A 20,353-nucleotide genomic window follows, 5' to 3' on the forward strand; every position below is an offset into this window, starting at 1 on the left:
TGAGAAAAATCTCAAGCTGGCTGCAGTCAATTCACAAGCAAAAGAGAACTGGTGTTTACCAAACAAACTGCTTACTCATCTCTATTACTGGGGCTTTGTGCAGTGCATCCCTCCATATTGTGTCATTGTCTGATTCAGAGTCAGTAGTTCAGGCTGACACGCGATGGTGAAGCTATTTCGGCCATCACTTTCCTTTCTCCCAAAGTTATAAACAGCTTATCTCCCTCAGGTTTTTTGTGGGGTGGGGATCTTTTATTCTGAGAGCTTGAATCTCTCTCTTTTATAGTACCTCTTGGTATTCAGGACAGCAGAGTACTGTTAAAAAAAAAGTGTCTCTGTTTCCATCTCTGCTCCATTTAACTGCTTTCATTATCATTCTTTTTCATCTTTCCAATGGGCCTTACGCCTCTCCTACTTTTTAATCTCAGTTTGAGTATACCATGGCTCTGATTCTCCACTATCTTGCATCTTGTGCCATCATTCACCCCTGTGCAAAGGGAGTGTATAAAACTACCATTCTATTTGGGTGTGGGTGTGTGTGGTGGGGGGAGAGGAGGGTTTCCACCTATTTTGCTTAGGTGCAAACAGGAATGCATCGTGCCTGGTATTGGCAAATCAGGCCCTGATGCTGGAGCTGATATGAGTTTGCATGCATTATTGCATATTGTATGACTGTGAGGCATATGCCACAGCAAAACTACTGTAGATGAGACTATAGCACTTGACTGCATGTTGTATTTCAATCAGTCCTTCCCAGCAAGCAGAATACTGCCTTTGCCAGAGTTTAGTTTTCCATCTTGAACATATTTGTAATTTGACCAGGGTCTGGATGATGATTTTGTAGAGACCGAGAGAAAAGTACGTGCTTATCACAATCCCATCTCTGGTTTTCTGGTACTTTGTGATGACAGGGTAGCACATGCTGCTTTGAGTGAGATGATACTAGAAGCTGAATGTTCAATTCCGTGTGTGGATCAGCAGACGTAACAGCCCTAGCTCTCCTCTGGCGCCACTGTTAGGAAAGTTCCTTTGTCTGTGCGCGCAGTGTTTGTATGGACAACTGCAAACAATGCAGAGTTTCTGGTGGTGCTTCATCCCACTCATTATAGTCTGCAGTTAGAGCTGCGCATTAGACTTTGCTCTCAAAGAGAAATGGATTGAATTGTGCTGCTGTGCTGTCAGAGGCTTTCAGCAGATGTCTTACAGGAAGTTTAAATGTTTCTAGAGGCATTTCAGTGATGTAGGCAGAAAGGGATGAATTCTTGTAAATGAATTTTGAACCAGGGTGGAACTCCCTGATGCCCTTACCATGAAGCCAATGTGCATAGAGGGTTTAGGGAGAGCTATAGGGAAAAGAAGACACGGAGGGACTGAGGGAGAGAAACACAGAAGGAGAATATCCAACGCAAACACACACCAGGAGAGAAAGAAAGCAAGCTGCAGGGGGTGAACTCTACAGGGAGATATGAGAGTAGGGGTAGGGCTGGCCCAGGGAGCTGATTAGTCAATAGAAAGCCCCTTGGATGAACCTGGGTCTTGCAGGTCCCTGGAGCCAGCTCTGTTTCCTCTAACTCTTGAAGGACGTCTCTTTACTCTCACTAATCCTTTCTCACCAGTGACTGGGGAAGATTATTTGTTAGTGCCGCTCCCGGGCTGTTTGGCCTCTATCTGCACAGAGATCACAGGAGATGATTTACAGAAGCAGCACTTGCTACATACAGCAGCTGGAAATGCTGGAGAAGCCCGACACTCTGGCACCAGACAGCAAAGAACCCTGAGGTCATGCCCCTATTTAGGGACAGTCAAGAGAGGAGGGCCACCAAAATGATTTATAGTGGAGCAAGCAGAAGATAAGAATGGAAGGGTGGGCTGTCTACATGTCTCCAAGGGGAATCCCATAGAGTACTCCTTGGCTCTGACCTTGGATGTGGAAACTGAGGAATATAAACTGAATCCTCCATGCTCTGACAGGGAACAGGGCCTATTGTCCCAAGTGAGGAAGGAAGGAAAGAAAGAAAGGAAGGAAGGAAGGAGGTTTTTGGCAGTGAAATGTTTCCAGAATACACATATAGAAGTTTCAAAACATTTACTGGGTGGGGGGATTCCTGCTAGTGGCTAAGAAAGTTCCTGCTTCCCACACGGCTAGTTCTGTGCCAGAGATGGGCCTAACCCCAAACTGTGGATATGAAAACTCACAAACTTTGGAGAAGATTGGATTGGTTCTGCAACCTGATTTCATGGCTTGAGCCCTCTCTCTAGAACAGGCTGGACCAGAACCCCAGATATAAACACTCCAAATCCTGGAAAAGCTTGACTCTGGATTTGAAATTTGTTGTTCGTGCCTATTTTTACTCTTGCAGATGTTAGCACCATGGCTTTCCCTTTCACCTCCATGATTTCCCTGCACTGGGCCTTACACTATTCCATACTTCCCTAATCTCAGCTCCTTTACTAAGGACCCTCTCCTAGTGTTGCCCACTCTCACCATGTTATTGCAAGTCTCACAATATTTGGTATTTCTCTCACAGATCCAATGTTATTACATGACAATCACAGCTCTCATTTTAAAATAAAGTAAGATTCTTGCCCTCAAGGCTGTGGGGAAAAGCTTGAAAACATGATCCCTGATGTCTCCAAAACCAGGAAGCAAAGAAAAAGAACTCAACATTTATTATAGTTAAAATCCCATGACCTCTTTGAGGAGGGATGGTCTCTTGACACCCCATGTACAGCTAGCTGCATTCTCCAGGAGAGGGGGATTGGAAGAATCATTCCACACAGCACAATGGCTCTACCAAACACACCCTATTTTAAAAACAGCAGTGAAGCGATTTCATACACCTACCACAATGCCCATAACACAGCTCTCTTCCCCTGTATGTAATAGCAGCATGAGTTGCTAAGCTATTAGGTTCCCCTGCTGGTAAACTCACACAAGTGAGCAGTTTTGACCCATAACCACAGGTGCCAACTTTTGTTGGCGCCGGTGGGTGCTCGCACCCTCCCCCGGCCCCACCCCAACTCCGCCCTCTCCCTCCCCCTCCCCCTATTGGATCCCTCCCCAAATCCCTGCCCTGGCCCCACCTCTTCTGCAAGTGAGCTGAGTTCCTCCTCCTCCTTCCCCACCCTCCCACTGCTTTCGCATGAAATAGCTGTTTTGAGGCACAAGCGCTGGGAGGGAGGGGAGAGAAGCAGGACATGGCGGCCCGCTCAGGGGAGGAGGTGGAGGTGGAGTGGAGGCAGAAGTGAGCTGGGGGCAGGGAGCTGCCGGTGACTGCTCCGCACCCATCAATTTTTCCCCATGGGTGCTCCAGCCCCAGAGCACCCATGGAGTCAGCACCTGTGCCCATAACCAAATATCAGGAATGTGTGGGGTTGTTCTGAGGAGGAGAAGTGAGGGACAGAATTGTATCCATTTGCCTGTACATGAGGTTCCTTCTAAGCTGCCAACATAGCCCCAAAGTTTGACTACCACTTTCTGGAGTAGGGCCCCAGCAGCCCATCTGGGGAGCTACTGCTCTGTTTTCCCCAAAGCTGGTTGCTGGATGCACCATTGCCCAGACGTTCCAGGGAGGGTTGTGTGACAATACTGAGGCCAGATATAGCAAGGCGGGATTTTATTAGTGATATTTCTACACTGGCAGAGAGTATTTTTACCAATATAGCTTATCACTCAGGAATCCAATACAAGCTATTCTAGCAAAAACACTTTTTTGCCAGTCTAAACTGCATTTACATTATGTGGGTTCGCAGCTAGAGCTATACTGGCGAACATTTTCTAGGACGAAGCAGGCCTGAGAAAAGCTCCATCACCTTAGAGTCATTGGACAGGAGGAGATGACATACCAGACCCCTTCTCTTACAACAAGAGACCTGTGCTAATGCAGACAGACAACTCTCTTAGTAAACAGAGCTACGTGACGACTCACTGCTGATCTCAGTCACTGCACACCCACACCTCCCTGTCTCGAAACTGATGAGCAGACACAGAGCACTTAAGCCCGAAGAGGGACACTCTCAGAGAAGCCTGAGGGCTAAACGTTGACTGCAGAGGTCTGCAGGTGCTTAGTAATGGACTTCTAATCAATCAGGCTAATAGTCCTGACAAGCCAGGACCCAAGTCTGCTGCTCCTCACCAATGGCTCTGGAAATGCCTTTGGCAGCTTTTCCTTTTCATTGCTGTTGAACTCAACCAGCCAGCCAATAAATCCATGCTCCTCAACCGAGGAGATATGAGCACAGGTGCAGGGCTGCATGTGTTCATTCTGGATCAGAAATGGTACGATATGATTCAGCCGCAGCCCACATTCTCACAGCAGGTGTGCGATGTGGCTTCCTAAAGTTGGGAAGCTCTTTGGAACAGAGCACTCAGTCAGACTCGGTCAGGAGATCTGTTAGCCCCTTTACGACCAGGGTTGCGGGAAGCTGTAGTCTCCAGACAGAGCAGTTGACCAAGTGTTACAAGACTGGCTACTGGATATTATGTAGAGGATTGCTGGTGGCTCAGCCCTGTGGAGATGAGAGCTGAGAGAACGCTCTCCATGGGTACCAGGCAGGAGGCATATGAGATATCTAAGAAAAGTCACCAAAGGAGAACGACATGTCCTGTCCCCTGCCCTGCTTGCTGAAAGGGCCTCTGTTGGCTCTTGAGAGTTCTCTGTGGAAATCTCCTTAAGGTACTTAGGTGGCCCGGACGAAAGGAACCTGAATTGGTACTGTACTTTAACTCTCAGACTGAGCACCTGCCCGTCAGCCTACACCACTGACCACAGGGCACAGAAGGAGAAGGGCTAAGACAGATGGAAGGTCTCTTACCACTGGGGAAGAAGGGCCTACTCTTCCATTGGTTCTGTACTTTGAACTTCATAAACTATAAACTCTCCCCCCACCCCATGTGACATGATCCTGATGCAAATCTCACATGCATCTCTTGGAAAGCATTGGTGGCACCAGAGAACACACCAGAAGGCAGAAGAAGGGTGAGTTCTAAAGTAAATGTTCACAGGTGGAGGCTGCTATCATCTTGGAAGAAGAAAAGAGAAAATGGAACATGGGAGGGAGCAACCTCTACTGGAGAAGCAGGGACAGTGGTGTTAAGGGGAGGGGAGATAACATAGCAGGTCAGACAGAAACAAGAAAACCAGTTGAAAGCAGCAGGAATAGGGCTGGTGCCTCCACAGCCAAGGCCAGTGTATTAATACAAAGCTTACGGGCAGGAGTGCTTCAAAGAAGAGCTGACTCCTAGGGTGCACGAGGCTCCCTAAGTGAAGGTGAGAGTGAGTTTGCATGCAGTGCAGATGTACTTGTGTTTCATATGTGCAGGTTTAAAGACACGCCCTAGAGCTGACTAAACTGCAAGACTACACCAAAGGTGGGTCCTCTAGATGCTCCCTGGGAGGTGAACTCTTATTTATGGATCTGTCCCTGGAGGTGAGGGGAAGGGAAAGAGTCTGGTTGTCCCCAGTGCCGGAGATCCTGGCAAGATGGGGGGGGGGGGGGGCTGGCCCAACACAGTGCAAAGCAATAGCAAATTACTGACAACTGTTACGCTATCACTAGCATTGATTCCATTCCTGGAGCTCAGGTGGCCCATCCCCATTTCCACATTGCTGCTTTCATCTGGCCACAATGGTTTTGTGGACTAGAACAAAAAAAGAAAAGAAAAAAAACCACGCATAACGCAGCCAGTGCTTACTCTCCGGATGTGCTGTCTCTCATGCTGAAAATACATGGAGGAAAAACAAGAGAACACAAAGATAAGACAGAGCGGCCACAAAACCACAAGAGAACCACAGAAACAGATCACACCAAAGCATCATGCAGCAGGGGATGGCTCACAGCAGTCACAGAAACAAGCAGCTCTTGTATAAGACACAATTCCACCTTCAGCTATGGTTACTGACTTCTTTACATGCTTCTTTATGTCACTTCTTCACGCTCCTTCTGCCTGAGCTCTGTTTCTGAACACCCACACCTTTCTGTTCATGTCAGTCTGCTCTCCATACTTCTGATCACCTCTCCACTTTTTCTTACTGTCTGCAATTCATGTTTACTACAACCCAGTTTGTCTCTCACCACACTTCTGACCACTTGCCAACACCATCTGTCTACACTGCTTCCATCTGCCTCTAAGGGCAGATGTTCTCCTGTCCTTGCTTCTGTCCGTCTCCTTGCCTGTCTGTGTGTACTGGATCCACACTAGCTCCCACTGGAGTCAGAGAGTTTGGTCACTGACTTCAATAGGAGGAGATCTATTGTTTTCTGCCCATGTTGTCATCTTCAACCTTGCCTATCCTTATTAAACACTTTCTCTGACTAATGAGGTCTCTTTGTCTACACCCCACCTCTCATGAGGAAAATTCCTGTTTCAAATCAAAACTCATTTCAGAACTGAACTAGTCAGCAAAGAGATTTGATTTTAGAGATATGGAGGATTTAAAAATAAATAAATAATGGTGACAACAGGAAGTGGTGGCCAGGCAGATGTTCAAAGTGAGTGAGGGAAGGAAGGAAGGAAAGTGCCTGGAAAAGTTTGGTGTCTTTCTGGCTGTGCAATGAGAGAAAAGTCCTGTCTCAGCCCCTTAGACTCCCAGAGGAGATAGGCAGCACATATTGGAGGGTGGGAGCTGTGGATGAGGGATACCTTGGTGCAACATGATAGAACATCTCCTCTCGGTGATTTCCATGATTCAGCACTCACAAAAAATGCAAGTGCTGTATGACTGTGATGTGTACACAGCTCAACAGATCGTGGAATCAGTCAGACACAGGATCAATTTCTAGGCTATCTCCTTGCTATAACCTCTCTGGGGTCTAGGCTCCCAGGTTAAGAGCGATCTAATGCTTTGCTTTCTCCAGTAGTCAGGTTCTCATGTGTGTTGGCTCTAAATTCATCTTACTCTAGAGTAGGTGATCATGGACATTAGAGGTCTGTATCAGAGCCTCACAGATTGGCTGGAGGGATCCCAGAATTCTCCTAGCACCCAGCAGAGGTAGATACAGAATTAGGACAGAGGATAAGAAGACTTTTGAGACACCCTGGGAGAGGAGAGGGAAGGAGAAACGAGAAATCCTGGTATGCTCACTCACCTCTAGATATTTTTGGCTTTACTCTCAGGTTTGCTTTTTGTTTGTTTGTTTTTAAACTTTACTCTGCCTTGCCAAGAGCCTATACAGAAGTTGGGAATACTGTTAGCCAGGAGAGCCGGAACCTTGGGAAGCATGAAGCCAAATAAGCCTGGACTAAATCACTACTAGGCTATCATGTAGTCTACATCAGATGACTTGGGAACCCTTAGTCAAGGAGCTTATGGATCCAGTTCAACAAACCACAGACACCACATGTTAAATCCATCCTTCTTCAACAAATCACTTAAGCATGTGCTTAACTTTAAGCATGTGTCCCAAGTTCAGCACATGTTTTAAGTGCTTTACTGAACAGGTATTGACTGCTGAATAGAGGACAAATGTTCAGATTTTTCGAGGTATTTAGGTGCTAACTCCCAACGATTTCAGCAGGAGTTAGTTGCCTAAATACTTTTAAAAATCAAGGCCATGCTCTATACCCTAGAAAAACCCAAGGTCATTGTCAATGAAGAGCCACAACTTTTGAGAGTCTGGACTGTGGAGAACCAGTAGAAACTGCCCTTCCCCAGAAAAGCTGATGATGCAACGGTTCTTCTGCGCTACCACTGTCTTCCTAGCTAATAACAGGGACACAGCAAACTCAGTTTGATGGCCTGAGATATAAGATATTGAGTGTTACACTGAGTAAGACATATCACCCAGACCTCCTGCCCAGTGATTCACTCCTGCCAAAAACTGCCATGAACACTCCTGAAACTATGTACTTTTACCAAGTGTACTGCCCATAAAAAGAGCCATAGTCCCAGCTCTGGAGTTCCAGGGCCAGATTTTTAAAAGTGCTCAGCTCCCAATAGCTGCTGCTGTCTGTTATGGACTCTTAGGTGTCTAAAGGGGAGCTGAGCTCCTTTGAAAATCTGGCTCTGAAGTCTCTTTATCCTAAGAAAAGTTATAGTAAACAAAGCAGCCCCGCCGTGTGCTTTCCCCATGACCTGCAGAGTCCACCTTGGGGCCTGAGGAGAGTTCAATCTCCACGTTTTATTCAGTCCTTGGCCTCTTTGCTGAGCTTTCAACAGAGCCCCACTTTAGTGACTATTGCTGAGGACTTCCTTTTGATGGGGCAGCCACCTGTTCCTGGAGACTCATCAAACTAGGGCAGCTGAACATCTGCCACCTAAGTCACAACTTTCAGCGACTACTGACCTGGGATAGTGAACTAGAAGGGAAAGGCTCCATTCCCCATGATCAATCCTTGGAACATGCCAGGCCCTTCTTAAACTGTGCACTTTTCTCACCCGATAGTCTAAAAAAAAAATTCTCTAATATTCCACCTTGGCCCAATTTCAGGAAAAGTCATAAGTGTAAATAATTGCTGGAAAGGCACTGTCTCTCCGATGAGGTGTTAAATGAAAGATGCTAATTTAACACCTCATCTGCATAGCCACTGCGCGGCTGGTATCTACTATCAGACCCTGGGGGAGGGTGGAGTTCATCCGTGCAAGGGAAGCTGATGCTATTTGCTTGGGAAAAATCTGAAAACTGACAGCACTGTGCCTGCAAACGCTGCCACTCATGATCTCAAAGGGAAAAAAATATCAGATCAAGGCAGAAATGAAAGACAGTTTATGTTCCTGCAAGCTCTGTGGGCAGGTGATTACCTTCCCCCGCCTCCAACTCACTCCAAAAGGGGTGAACATTTTCATATATTTGTAGCTCTGTTTAGTGCTATATAAAGCCAAACTCTATTCTATTCCAAGGAGATCCAATGAGAGACAGGATCGGGAGATCCTGACTATGCACGTGCAGCAGGAAGCCTGTGGCTGAGAGGACACATTATCTGCTCCCATTCTTGGAGGCTCTTCTCTCGGACAACCCTCCTTTAAGAAGCCAATCCCCTCTTGCCAGCTCTGAACCAATCCCCACCCCACCTTTTCTGAAATGATCAACATGCCCCAATACCATTACAAAGCCCCTTTTAACCCAGCCCACCTTCCCCACCACCCCCACACGTACCAAGGGACAAGAGAAACTGGAGTACTTACATTATACCAACTCTGGCTTTTCTGTAAGGACAAAATAAAAGAGAAGTATTAGTTATTGCAGAGATCTTAGTGTGTGTGTGAGAGAGAGAGAGAGAGAGAGACTAGAACCCATCTGATATGTACAGTATAACCATTCAGCAGAAAGTGGGAATAAAGACAAAAGACGTTGGTGGGTTTCAGAGCAGAGCCTAACATGTTTATTCCCAGTTATCTGAGTTAAGAACAAACCCAGATGTATGAGGTTATAGCAGGAGGCAATTCAGGCTCTCTCTCACACACACACATACTTTGTAATCATTTCTGCAGAACAGCAGCAATTAGAGCAAATGATCACCAATCATTTCTATTACAAGCTTCATTTTCCCACAGGCTTGCTGGCTAGCTGATAACCCCTTCCAAATAAACACTTGAGGAACTACTAGGGTGAGCTGGGAACTTGATTTCACTTCAGTCACTCACAAAAGGCATCAGATAGACCCTCCAAAAGATTTGGATGTGGAAAGCAGCATGTGAAACAAAGAGCATGAGAGAGAGAACACTACAGTAAAGAAGTGCTCAGTAGAGCTGGGCAAAACTGATGGCACGTTTTCCCATGAAACTGATGTAAAGAGTTTATCTGCCCCTCTGCCTGTGATTTTGCACCCTGTCATTGAGACATTTTGCACTGTTTTGGGAGGCTGGGCCATTTGTCACATTTGAGCACGCGGAAAAACCAGTTCAGCCGGAAAAGTCATGCTTGCCATTTTTCAGTGGGAGGTGAGAGCAGTCAGATTGCAAGAGGAGGGTGAGCAATATGCTCTGCATTCCGGCATGGTGTCCGAGGTAATACTGCTATCACTTAGGTGGCACTATCATCCTCCTGAGACATGCCTGGAAGTATGATTATCCCCATTGTATAGATGTGGAAATGAGACATGGGGGGCAGTCTGATCTAGGGAACTACAGAAGGAGCTTGGATTCAGAGCCCTGGACTCTCTTTGAACCAGACTTGCTCTGTGAGCTTGGGCAAGTCACTTCACTTCTCCAGACTCCAGTATTCCCACCTGTAAGAGGGGACAATTGTATTTATTATCTACCTCCAGGACATTGGGAAGCATAATGCTACTGTGGACTTGATCCGCAAACTCTTCTTCATGAAGATAGATCTTACTCAAATGAGCAGTCCTGTTGACTGTGCTGGGGTCTCTCAATACACTAAGGATGTACAGGGTTGAGCCTGGTTGTAACTGTAAAGTATTACTAAGGCCAGACAGTACCAGAGAACTCAGGGGAAGGGAGACTCCATTGACTAGACCACACTACCTCTCGACACCTCTACACACCCTGATCACTTCATGTTGTTTGCAAAAATGCTACAATTCTACTAACCTGACGACAAGCTATTTTTAAAAATCTTTTGCAACAAATACTTGGCCTATATCTAGGTACTGGGAACCAGATTTCGCTACCTCCACTTAGCTTAGAAATGCTACTGTGCTATTCACACCATATGGATATCAGGGCAGTTTTGAGTTCACATTGCTCAGATCAGGCAGCACTAAATGTAATCTGTCCATATCTGCCCCAGGCCAGGCAAGAACAGGCATGCTTCAAATGAACATCATATTAATTTCACATTCTACAATATATGTTCGTTTTATAGGCAGGGTAGAGAGTACATAACTCTCAACTTGGAACTGGCCATGAGACCTGAATGAAATGATCAGGCCTGAATACTTCTACATTTTGAATCAGGAGATCAGCTTTTGAGTGAGGTTCCCCAGAATCCTTTGCATCAGTTCCTGTGTGAGCTGAACCAGAGACAGGGATAGCAGCAGACTCACAACCCACCCCAGAAAAATGCTCAACTCCCTGTCCTTCCCCCACCCCTCCACCTTTCTGCACAGGTGCAGAACTTTACAAGCACTCAGACTTCATTCATGGAGCCAACCCTACTCAAAGGCCCTGTGCATCCTTGGACATTTTTTGAACCACAGCAAAAACACCGCAAGAACATGCAACCAGCTGTGGCCCTCACCCATGTGGAGCAGAGTTTCTGAAAAACATAAAGTGTCCGTTTCTGGGCTCTCCCACAAACTTGGGCAGGGGAAAGCGAATCACAATGAGGACAGGTCTTCAAGACACAGAAACAACCATCAGCTTGTGGAGGGGGAAAATTCTTACTGGCTACATCCTTCTGACCCATCCCCTTTCCAAGGTTAGTTTTACCAGCTGCTTTTCCTTCCAAAGGGAGTCCTCAGCCAAAGGAGCAAGGAGAAAACCACTCTTGTCCACAAATGGCACAGAGACCAGGGCATCATGTGGCTCAATTCTTGCTAATGATAGAGTTTGTCTATCCACCCATCCATCCAGGGCCAGTTCCAGGGTTTTCGCTGCCCCAAGTGGCAGGGAAAAAAAGAAAGGCGCAATCACGATCGGCGGCAGTTCCAGCGTGCTGCTTTCTTCTTCGGCGGCAATTCGGCAGCAGGGACCGAGGGACCTGCCGCCGAATTGCCACCGAAGACCCCGACGTGCTGCCCCTTCCCCTTGGCTGCATCAAGCACCTGCTTGCTAAGCTGGCGCCTGGAGCCGGCCCTGTCCATCCAGAACTCATCACCATGGCATCTGGGTACCTGAGATGGAGAGGTTCTCATGCCCATTTCTTTACCCTAGCTTGCAATCCTCTGGGTAGCGCAAAGCACAGAAGTGCCTGAAAAGTAACCCCCCCACAATCAAACCAAAAATCACAGGAAAATGAGGGCTTTTCTGCCACTGAGGCTGCTGAAATTAGCTTGCATGTGCTGGAGACTCAGAGCACTGCAACAAAGATTTCACTCCGCTCTGCTGCAGCAGTTGTAGCAGCCTTAGTTGCTGTATTAAGGTGGTGTCATTTTTTTTTCTAGGTGAGTTTCCCTCCAGACCTGAATTCTCTCCTGCATAATTATAACCCATGTTATAGTTTCTACAGAAAACTCAGTAGCTGGGCACATGCTCTTGTTTCTGCATTTATTCAACAGATCCACTGTCTATTATATTTTCTTTACCCTTTTTCAGGTTGCAAGTTCATCCTGTTAGGTTTTCTCCTATATTCGGGATTCATTTTCTAGGGACTCTGTTTCACTTCTGCCAAGGTTTGGTTCGATGCATGGAAATAATTTTAAGGTAAGAGGGAACTTTAGAAGCAGCAATAAGATCTTGCAGAAGTGACCTGAACCTACATCAGGTTTCCCTAAACTTCTCCCTGAGCCTCAAGTCTCCTGCCATTTGTCTGCTCTCAGAGCTCCTATAGAAGAATTCCAAGATGGGAGAGATTAGAGAGAGCACAGACTGAAGGGAAATGGATTACGGGGTGTAGAAGCCTAGGAGAGAGAGAGAACAGGAGTTATGTATGGTGGAAGCACATGTTACAGGATGCTGGAGGAGAAAGACTCCTGTGGCTTCGGGGAGGTTGATGGACTTCTCCTCTTGTGCACCAGAGTAACAGGTGTCAGAGAAAGACCTCACAATTTGAAATAATCCCAAACATTTATACAAGATGAAGATTCCTGCTCACAACTTCAGGAGCCTAAGCTTAAAACTGTCTCCTGGCTTCATCTCCAAAGCGGGTGGTGCACTGATTTCTTTACAAGGTGGGAAGGAGTCAGGATCAAGGAAAGAGTCCGGAAGAATCAGTGGGTGGATTAAAAAAGAAAGAAACAAGTTCTTACTTTGATCAGGTTAAGTCTGTCATACTGGAAAAAGAAATTGTCACAATTAGAACTGAAAGGAGAAAAGGAAATAATATCTATCATAAATGGTGGAAATAATCACACACAGGACTGAGAAGAGCTTCCACTGACCCACAGGACACAGCACTACATAGGCACAGAGGGGCAGATGCCAGGGGAATCACAGCACACAGTTACTCATCTTTGGCAGCCAGATAACACTTCTCATGGCGCCTTGACAAGGGAGGGAATGGGGCTCTTCAATGAGTCTTTTCTTTATATTCTGCTAACGTAACGTTTTTAACAAGTACTTGCTTGGGTTAGGGACCATACTGTGTGTAATGGCAGCTCTGCCTTGGTACGGTAAAGGTAATACTATACGTAGGAAGCAACAGATCATTCAGTGTCTGTATGAATTTCAGATTGCTGGCTGGTACAACAGAGGTGGTCCTACTCCCTACAGAGTCAATGGAGGTCGTACCATTGATTTTAATGGGAGCGAGATCATACTTTGCTCATCTATAGTGCTGCTGCCAGAGGAATCCAAAGCACTTCACATATTGTACATAATGCAGCTCCACCTCTCCTTCCAGGAGGCATGAAAGCAACATGATCCACATTTTACAACTTGGGAAACCGAGGCACAGAAAGGTGAAATGACCTGCCTAAGGTTACAAAATGAGTTAGCGGTAGAGCTGGGAATAAAACCCTGGAGACCTGACTCCCAGTCTAACCACTAGGTACCTTTTCCTTTTAACGCTACCCAGTTTTCAACTAGTGAATTTCCATTACCAGGCTGAAGCTTCAGAGACTAAGGGTATGTGAGATTCCCAGTTCAGGAGATATACTAGTTGGAGACAGACACTAAACACCGAATGTAGCTGCAACAACATGAACAGTATGGTGGTGGGGGGGGCTGGCGGCCCCAACTACATGCCTGCCAAAAACCCTAGGCACATCCCCAGGCCAGCTAGCCCACCCCTCAGCTTGTGCTGCCCCATGGCTATACGCTGTTTAGAATGCAGTCGCTCGATGCGACCTAGCGTGAGCATCTCCACAAGCAGGGGATCAGACTCCCAGCTCAGACATACCCTATATCTCAAGCACCTGCTTGTTTTATGCAATGATTCTCCAGAAGGCTCAAAAGGCTATGTCGTACACGGAACGCTATGGAATGGGCTCCAACACGCCACCCGGGTCCAAGACAGCTCGAACCTAATGCCCTTGAGGACACACTGAAATCTCATCCTTCCTATAAAACCTAATAAATAAATAATATTTGTTTGTATATTGTAATACCTAGGAGCTGTAGTCATGGACCAGGACCCCATGGTGCGAGGCACTGTACTATATTGACAATATAGATCTATTTTATCCTCACCATTCAGACTCAGCACTAGGGGGTGAGTGGGATTAACTGACTCTGAGTGGGGTCACCCCTTTTTATAGGCAAGAGGAAAAAAATAAAATAATAAAAAACCCTGTTTATATTTTAACAGCAAAGCAATAGCTTCTATCCCATGTGTAGTGAGTATACCAGCTGGCTGGCAATCTAAGGCCGAGGTGGAGCAAAGTGTCTGATTGCTGCACTGGTGGACTGGCTGAGTTTCACCTGTCAGCAATGGATGGGGTAGAAAAGAAACGTCCTGAAAAGCATTGTTACAGGCTTAGTCAAATGATTCAAAATGACAAGTGAAGAGTCTCCCTCTGATGGTGGAACTGTGTCGTGACAACTAACATGAAACGGAAAAATTACTCCAGTACAGAACAACAATCAGCAACTGTATAAACACAGAGTCAAATTCATGGGCTCAAGCCATTTCTCCACCCTCACCAATCTGAGCTGGTTTGCATAGGAAAGTGGCATATTTTTCTCCTTGCTAAACGAAAAGCTGAAATAAAACAATAAGAGGTTGAGAGATGAAATATGAGTTTATTCATCCTGCATGTCTGTGTGTATTCCCACTGCTATCTTCCATGATCCCGAACCTGGACAGACACATCATCATCTGAGCTGAGAGAAGAATTTAATCCACTATGTTCATTAGCCCTGAGCTTCCTCTCCCCACACTGTGCCACCAGTGGGAATTCATCCTGATCCAAGACCAAACTCTCCTGAGGTCAGAAGGGGTTTCAATCTTCATAATCAGCTCCACCAGAGGTGCCCCCTCAGGACAGATAGCTTGTGAATGCAGAGATGGACACAAACTGCCTGCCCGTCTATTGGGGACTGTGCTCAGAAGTCCCTTATCCCCATTTAGGAACTCATCTCAGGTTTATTGCACTCTTCATTTAGAATATTTTGTTCTCATGAAAGCAGGATTCAGATGGGATCAAGCTAGCACCTTGGTGTGTGTCTTAAACACATACCTATGTCAAAGCACTTCCAACTTGATCGGTCTATCAGGAGCTCCCCCTGCCATTCCAGCGGAGAACTTACACAGTGCTCTCCCAATGCACCTCCATCCTGACCTGCCATTCCAGTGGTGGTCAATGTCTCAGCACCACCTATCCCACACAAATAGCTCTGTTAATGCTCCTCCATTTGCAGCCCCAGCAGAGCTCTCTGCCAGCCTGTCTGGGGTTTCCCCACAGGATTCTTTTCAATCCATCTCAATCCCGATTTGCAACATCATGTCCCACAGCCAACATCTCCTGAGCCTAGACCAACAATAACGCAGGGCTGAGCCAAATTTTGTGATGTGAACAAATGAGGGACTAAGATAGGACCATCAGTTTCAATGTCCACTGGGAACTAACCTAGCATTTGAAGCCACGGTCTTCCCTGGGGAAAGACCAGAATTTTGGGACACCAAGACATTCAAACTGTTTCACTTTAGTGCTTTCTCCCCTAATCACCTCGTCACCTATTTTATTTTTTTATGATCTCCAGAAGGCAATTTAGTTGTTGCTCAGATGTGCAAAAATTCAAACCCAAATACCCCTCCCCTCTGGGAGTTGGTTTCTTACCCTGATGAGAGACCTTTTCCATTCATACCTTTCAGAGTGAGCCCATGAATTCTCAGGGTTCTTTAGGAAGCAGATCTAGTCTAAGGAGTACAGCTGTATTCTTTTGAGGTCACTGATCTTTAATATTCATGTCACACAGAAAAACTGACTGTGATCAATTGTCATGAATCCCCCACCTCAGAAAGGGCAAGTGACCAGTCATAAAAGTAATGGAGAAATAAGAGAGCCCAACTGTTATGAAGTAGGGAGAGGAGAAAGATGGTGCTATGGGGCTATATTACCCACCACAGCCCGGACGGTTCACTCTGCAAACTGAAAACGAGTCAATGTAAGGTTAAAAGAAAAGCAAATAGCAAAATAAACAAACTACAGGGTCAAACAGAAGTAAAATAAAGGAGTGTAATGAATGGGCCAGTTCTCATCCCATGTGAATGAATACTAATGAAATTTCAGTGACTTCAGGCGAACCCAGCCTCAAAGATACAGGTGTTGGAGTGAGTGGCTGCCAGCATCCCCACAAAAGCACTGGGAGAATGTCCCATTCTGGGGGCCATTTCCCAGCACCATGGGGAGGATTTCTGAGTGTTAAGACAATTCTATGGTGGAGAATGGAGAAGAAGAAAGAAAGCTTACTTTAGAGAGGCGCCTGTGTGACTAAATCGGAAAGAGAGCATGCAGGAGGGAAGAGAGAGAAATTAAAAAAACCCAAAACACAATTCACAAAACAATGGGAGGAAAACCCAGAAATATAACAGGAAACATTATCTCCTTCCTTTTCCTGGTTCAGATGGGCCATAAATAAATATAATGCTGTTGTAGTCAGTGAGCTGGCAGAGCAGGAGACCAAAGTCCTCTACGTACAGAACAAGCATGGCACAGGCAGTGGTGATGCAAGCTTCCCCTTCATTGCCCCTTACAAATGTGAACACTTCACCGGATGCGACCTCCTCTTGGGTGAAAAAGGAGTTCAGTCTCCATGGACCAGTGAATTTGGGGCTTCTCTGCTGACAGCGACAATGAAAGTGGCAAGAATAATGGTCTGCACCGGGGGGAGGGGGCGGTCTCTGTGATTCAGACAATTATCCAATGATGAATTGGGCTGAGAATCCACCAGTTCATTTCATACAAGCCAGAATGGTGCAGATGTGCAATTGCTGGTGATGTTCTGATGGCATTCAAGGCAAGATGTTTCACCTCATGAATTTTGAAAAAGCTGTCATAAACAGATAGCTAAGGGTTAATGTTTCTTTTACCTGTAAAGGGTTAACAAAGGGAACCAAACACCTGACCAGAGGACCAATCAGGAAACCGGATTTTTAAAAGCTCAGGGAGGGAATGTTTGGGTGTGTGTCCCTTTGTGTGTGTCTTTTGTCTGTCTCTCGGCTATGAGAGGGATCTTTCTATCTTCAAGCTTCTAATCTTCAGTTTCCAAGTTGTGAGTACAAAGGTAGAAAAACAATAGGCTTTTATTGTTTTTTTGTATTTACATGTGTGTAGTTGCTGGGATGTTTAAATTGTATTTCTTTTTGAATAAGGCTGTTTATTCATATTTTTCTTTTAAGCAATTGACCCTGTATATTGTTACCTTGATACAGAGACCATTTTTATGTCTTTTCTTTCTTTTTATATAAAGCTTTTCTTTTTAAAACCTGTTGGATTTTCTTTTCTAAGTGAGGCTCTAGGGGATAGAAATCCCTGTGCCAGGATTACGGTCTCTCTCAGGGAAAGACTGGGAGGGGGAAAAAGAAGGAGGGGGGAAGGTAAATTGCCCTCTCTGTTTTGTAATTCAAGGAGTTTAAGTACAGTAATCTTCCAGGATAACCCACGGAGGGGAAGCCTGGGGAGGAAGTAAAGAGAAGACAAGGGGAGGGGGGTTATTTCCCTTTGTGGTAAGATTCAGGGCATCTGAGTCTTGGGGGTCCCCCAGGGAAGGTTTTGGGGAGACCAGAGTGAGCCAAACACTGGAATTTTTGGCTGGTGGCAGCGATATCAGATCTAAGCTGGTAATTAAGCTTAGAGGGTTCATGCTAGCTTCTCAGTTTATGAACTCTAAGGTTCAAATCTGAGTAGGAAGCTACGACAAAAGCCACAAACACTTCTGAGCAGTGAGCTTTCTTTTGACAAACCCTAGGGCTGGCATCAAAACTTCTGTTCTGTTCACACATGCCTGGGAACATGTATGTCATAAGGCACCACTGACCACCGCTAACGAAATCAGCAGGGCGGATAGGCCCATCCCAACTCTCCTTGCACACCCTCGCTGAGCAATTTTCCCTTTCACTCTGTCCGTACAGTGAGGTTCATGCTGCAGCTGGCTCCAATAAGGTAATGAAAATGGTAAACCCAGCCACCTTCTGGACTGAGGGTACCTGCACAATGAGGGGAAGCAAAGGGCTTTTTACACAGCTCCTTCGGCTTGATGGTGTCAGGACACACTGTGGGCGAGGGTCGCTACAGAGAGGCCATTTATGTCAGCCTCTTCTTTCCTTCCTTCCTGCCATGCCTTTTTCCTGAGGAAAAGGTGCCAGGCAGTGCAATCCAGCCATCAAGAAGATTCAAATCGGTCACTGGGGGCCCCTGGTAATGATCAGCAAAATCCACCCCGCTCTCAGTTTGGATGGGATACACTGGTTGTGAGTAATACAGCTGCCAAGAAAGCCTGGGGTTCTGGGTGAACGAGTGCCCCGAATCCCATTCATGGTCTCAAACTAGGTCTTAAATGGGACTGACTTTGTGCCTAGGACCTGTATCAGATCTCAGCGCAACACGCACTTCACCCTCAGTGAACCAGAAGCTTCTCAGAGTCCCTTCTGGAGCCATCCTCCTCAGTTTGTGCCACAGAACCTCATGATGAATGGCTGAAAAGGGAGGTTTGCTACAGCTGGCTTTCAAGGTCCCACTGGGAACAGTGCAGACTCCCAGTGAAAGGGGACATGGGTCCCAAAGCTTCAGCCCATAGAAGCCATTACGGAGCTGCAGTATGGGCATGCTTGCTAGAGCAACCGGTGCCTTGTAGTCTGAACTTAGTGGGGGGGAGACAAGGGTATATTTAGCACATGCTCAACTCTGTCCTAACCAGTCAAGTGCCCCTGTAGCCAGTGGGCACCTCAGCAAAGGTTCTTGGGTAACAATGAGGGGAGGAGAGAGATGCAGAGAAGAAAGGCAGAGAACAAAGAGTAAGTACAACATCGAGTGTATATGGGGGGAGAGATGATCCTCGGGTTGCATGCCTCACCTTGGAGTTCTTGGCCCCACTGCGGCCCGACTGAGCGGAATAGCTGCGCTGCACACACTGCTCCGGAGTGGAAGGGGATTTGTCTGAAGAGTGGTCTGAGCCTTTCTCCACCATGGCGTCTACTTGGGAGTCCTGTGGGGTTGGAGACCGGGAACGTTTGCGCAGGATGGGGGAGCAGGCAGGCGTGCTGCGGTTCGAGTTACTGGCAGTGCTGGGTGGAGAAAGAGCACAGTCAATAGCCATATGCCAAGAGGAGCTGAAGGAAAGAACAGCTATATTACCCACACCACGTATAGGTTAGGTTAGGACAAGGGGAGGTAGTGCTATGCAGCTTCTTTGTAAGTGCTCTGGCCAAACTTTGCACACTTAGCTTCCTGAATCTAGACACCTAATGCCAACTTTAGGACTTGTCTACATAGAAAACATACCATTATAAGCTAAAGTGTGACTATAAACCAGTACAGTTACAGCTATTACGCCCTGTGTGGACCCACTTATTCCAGTATAAGATGGCCTTTTTTGTTTCATTTAGCTTGTGTCATTCGGGAAGAGATTTAAGCTAAACTGAAAAAGTCCCCCTTATTCCAGAATAGAAGTATCTACCTGGGGTTCACACCAGTGTAACTATAGCTGTACAACTATACTGGTATACCACAAAAAACTTTCCTTATAGACAGGCACTTAGGCTCCTAAGCAAATGGTCTGATTTTCAGTTCCCAGTGAGGTTACTAGAAGCAGCAGTTACACAGCTTCTCTTCAAATCAAGCCATCTATTTAGGGGCCTAAATATGGCATCAGGTCCCTAAAGTCTTGCCTACACTAGAAAGGGCTTGCTGGTTTAACCATCCTAACAAACCTTCCTAGGACAGACACCGCTTATACCGGTTCCCCAAGCAAATTAGCAAAAGGCCTTTTTTGCTGGCATAACTGCATCTATACTAGGACTTGTGCCAGCATAGCTACATCAGTAAAAATAAATAAATGAATCACATCCCTTCACTGAAATAGCTAAGCCAGCAAGAGCTTTAAGTGGAGACCAGACCTAACTTTGGGCATATTCTGGCCATTCTTACACAACAGATCTGTCTGAATACTGCAAAACCACCATACACAAATATCAAACTGAATTCTGAGTTTGATTCCATTTCTGCCCCTTATTATTCCCATTTCACAAACATTTGGAATTTTTTTCCAATAAAAATTATCCAGCGTAGTGTGATTTTGTTCATACAGACATCTGGGAGATGTCTTTTCTTCCTATAAATATCAGTATCCACAGGCAAACAGGGGTATTTGTTTAACAACAAGGACATTTGCTGTTCATTATTCATTCTTCA

At 46.1% G+C, this 20,353-nt stretch overlaps 1 protein-coding gene across 6 annotated transcripts in view; it reads right to left on the reverse strand.

The window, feature by feature from the left end:
* GRAMD1B (GRAM domain containing 1B) overlaps nucleotides 1-20,353 on the reverse strand; it is a 203,686-nt gene that overhangs the window by 25,530 nt on the left and 157,803 nt on the right. For 3 of the 6 annotated variants that reach the window (XM_032802334.2, XM_032802331.2, XM_032802340.2), the window contains exons 3-5: nucleotides 19,017-19,227; nucleotides 9,126-9,146; nucleotides 5,696-5,719 (exon numbers count right to left, since the gene is read on the reverse strand). In XM_032802334.2, coding sequence (XP_032658225.1) covers nucleotides 5,696-5,719; nucleotides 9,126-9,146; nucleotides 19,017-19,227 — 256 coding nt within the window. The remainder of the gene's footprint in view (nucleotides 1-5,695; nucleotides 5,720-9,125; nucleotides 9,147-19,016; nucleotides 19,228-20,353) is intronic. The other 3 variants (XM_032802336.2, XM_032802335.2, XM_032802337.2) reach the window with 2 other exon arrangements.

Source organism: Chelonoidis abingdonii, chromosome 18 (genome assembly GCF_003597395.2).
Source record: "Chelonoidis abingdonii isolate Lonesome George chromosome 18, CheloAbing_2.0, whole genome shotgun sequence".
NCBI classification, from domain to species: domain Eukaryota; kingdom Metazoa; phylum Chordata; order Testudines; family Testudinidae; genus Chelonoidis; species Chelonoidis abingdonii.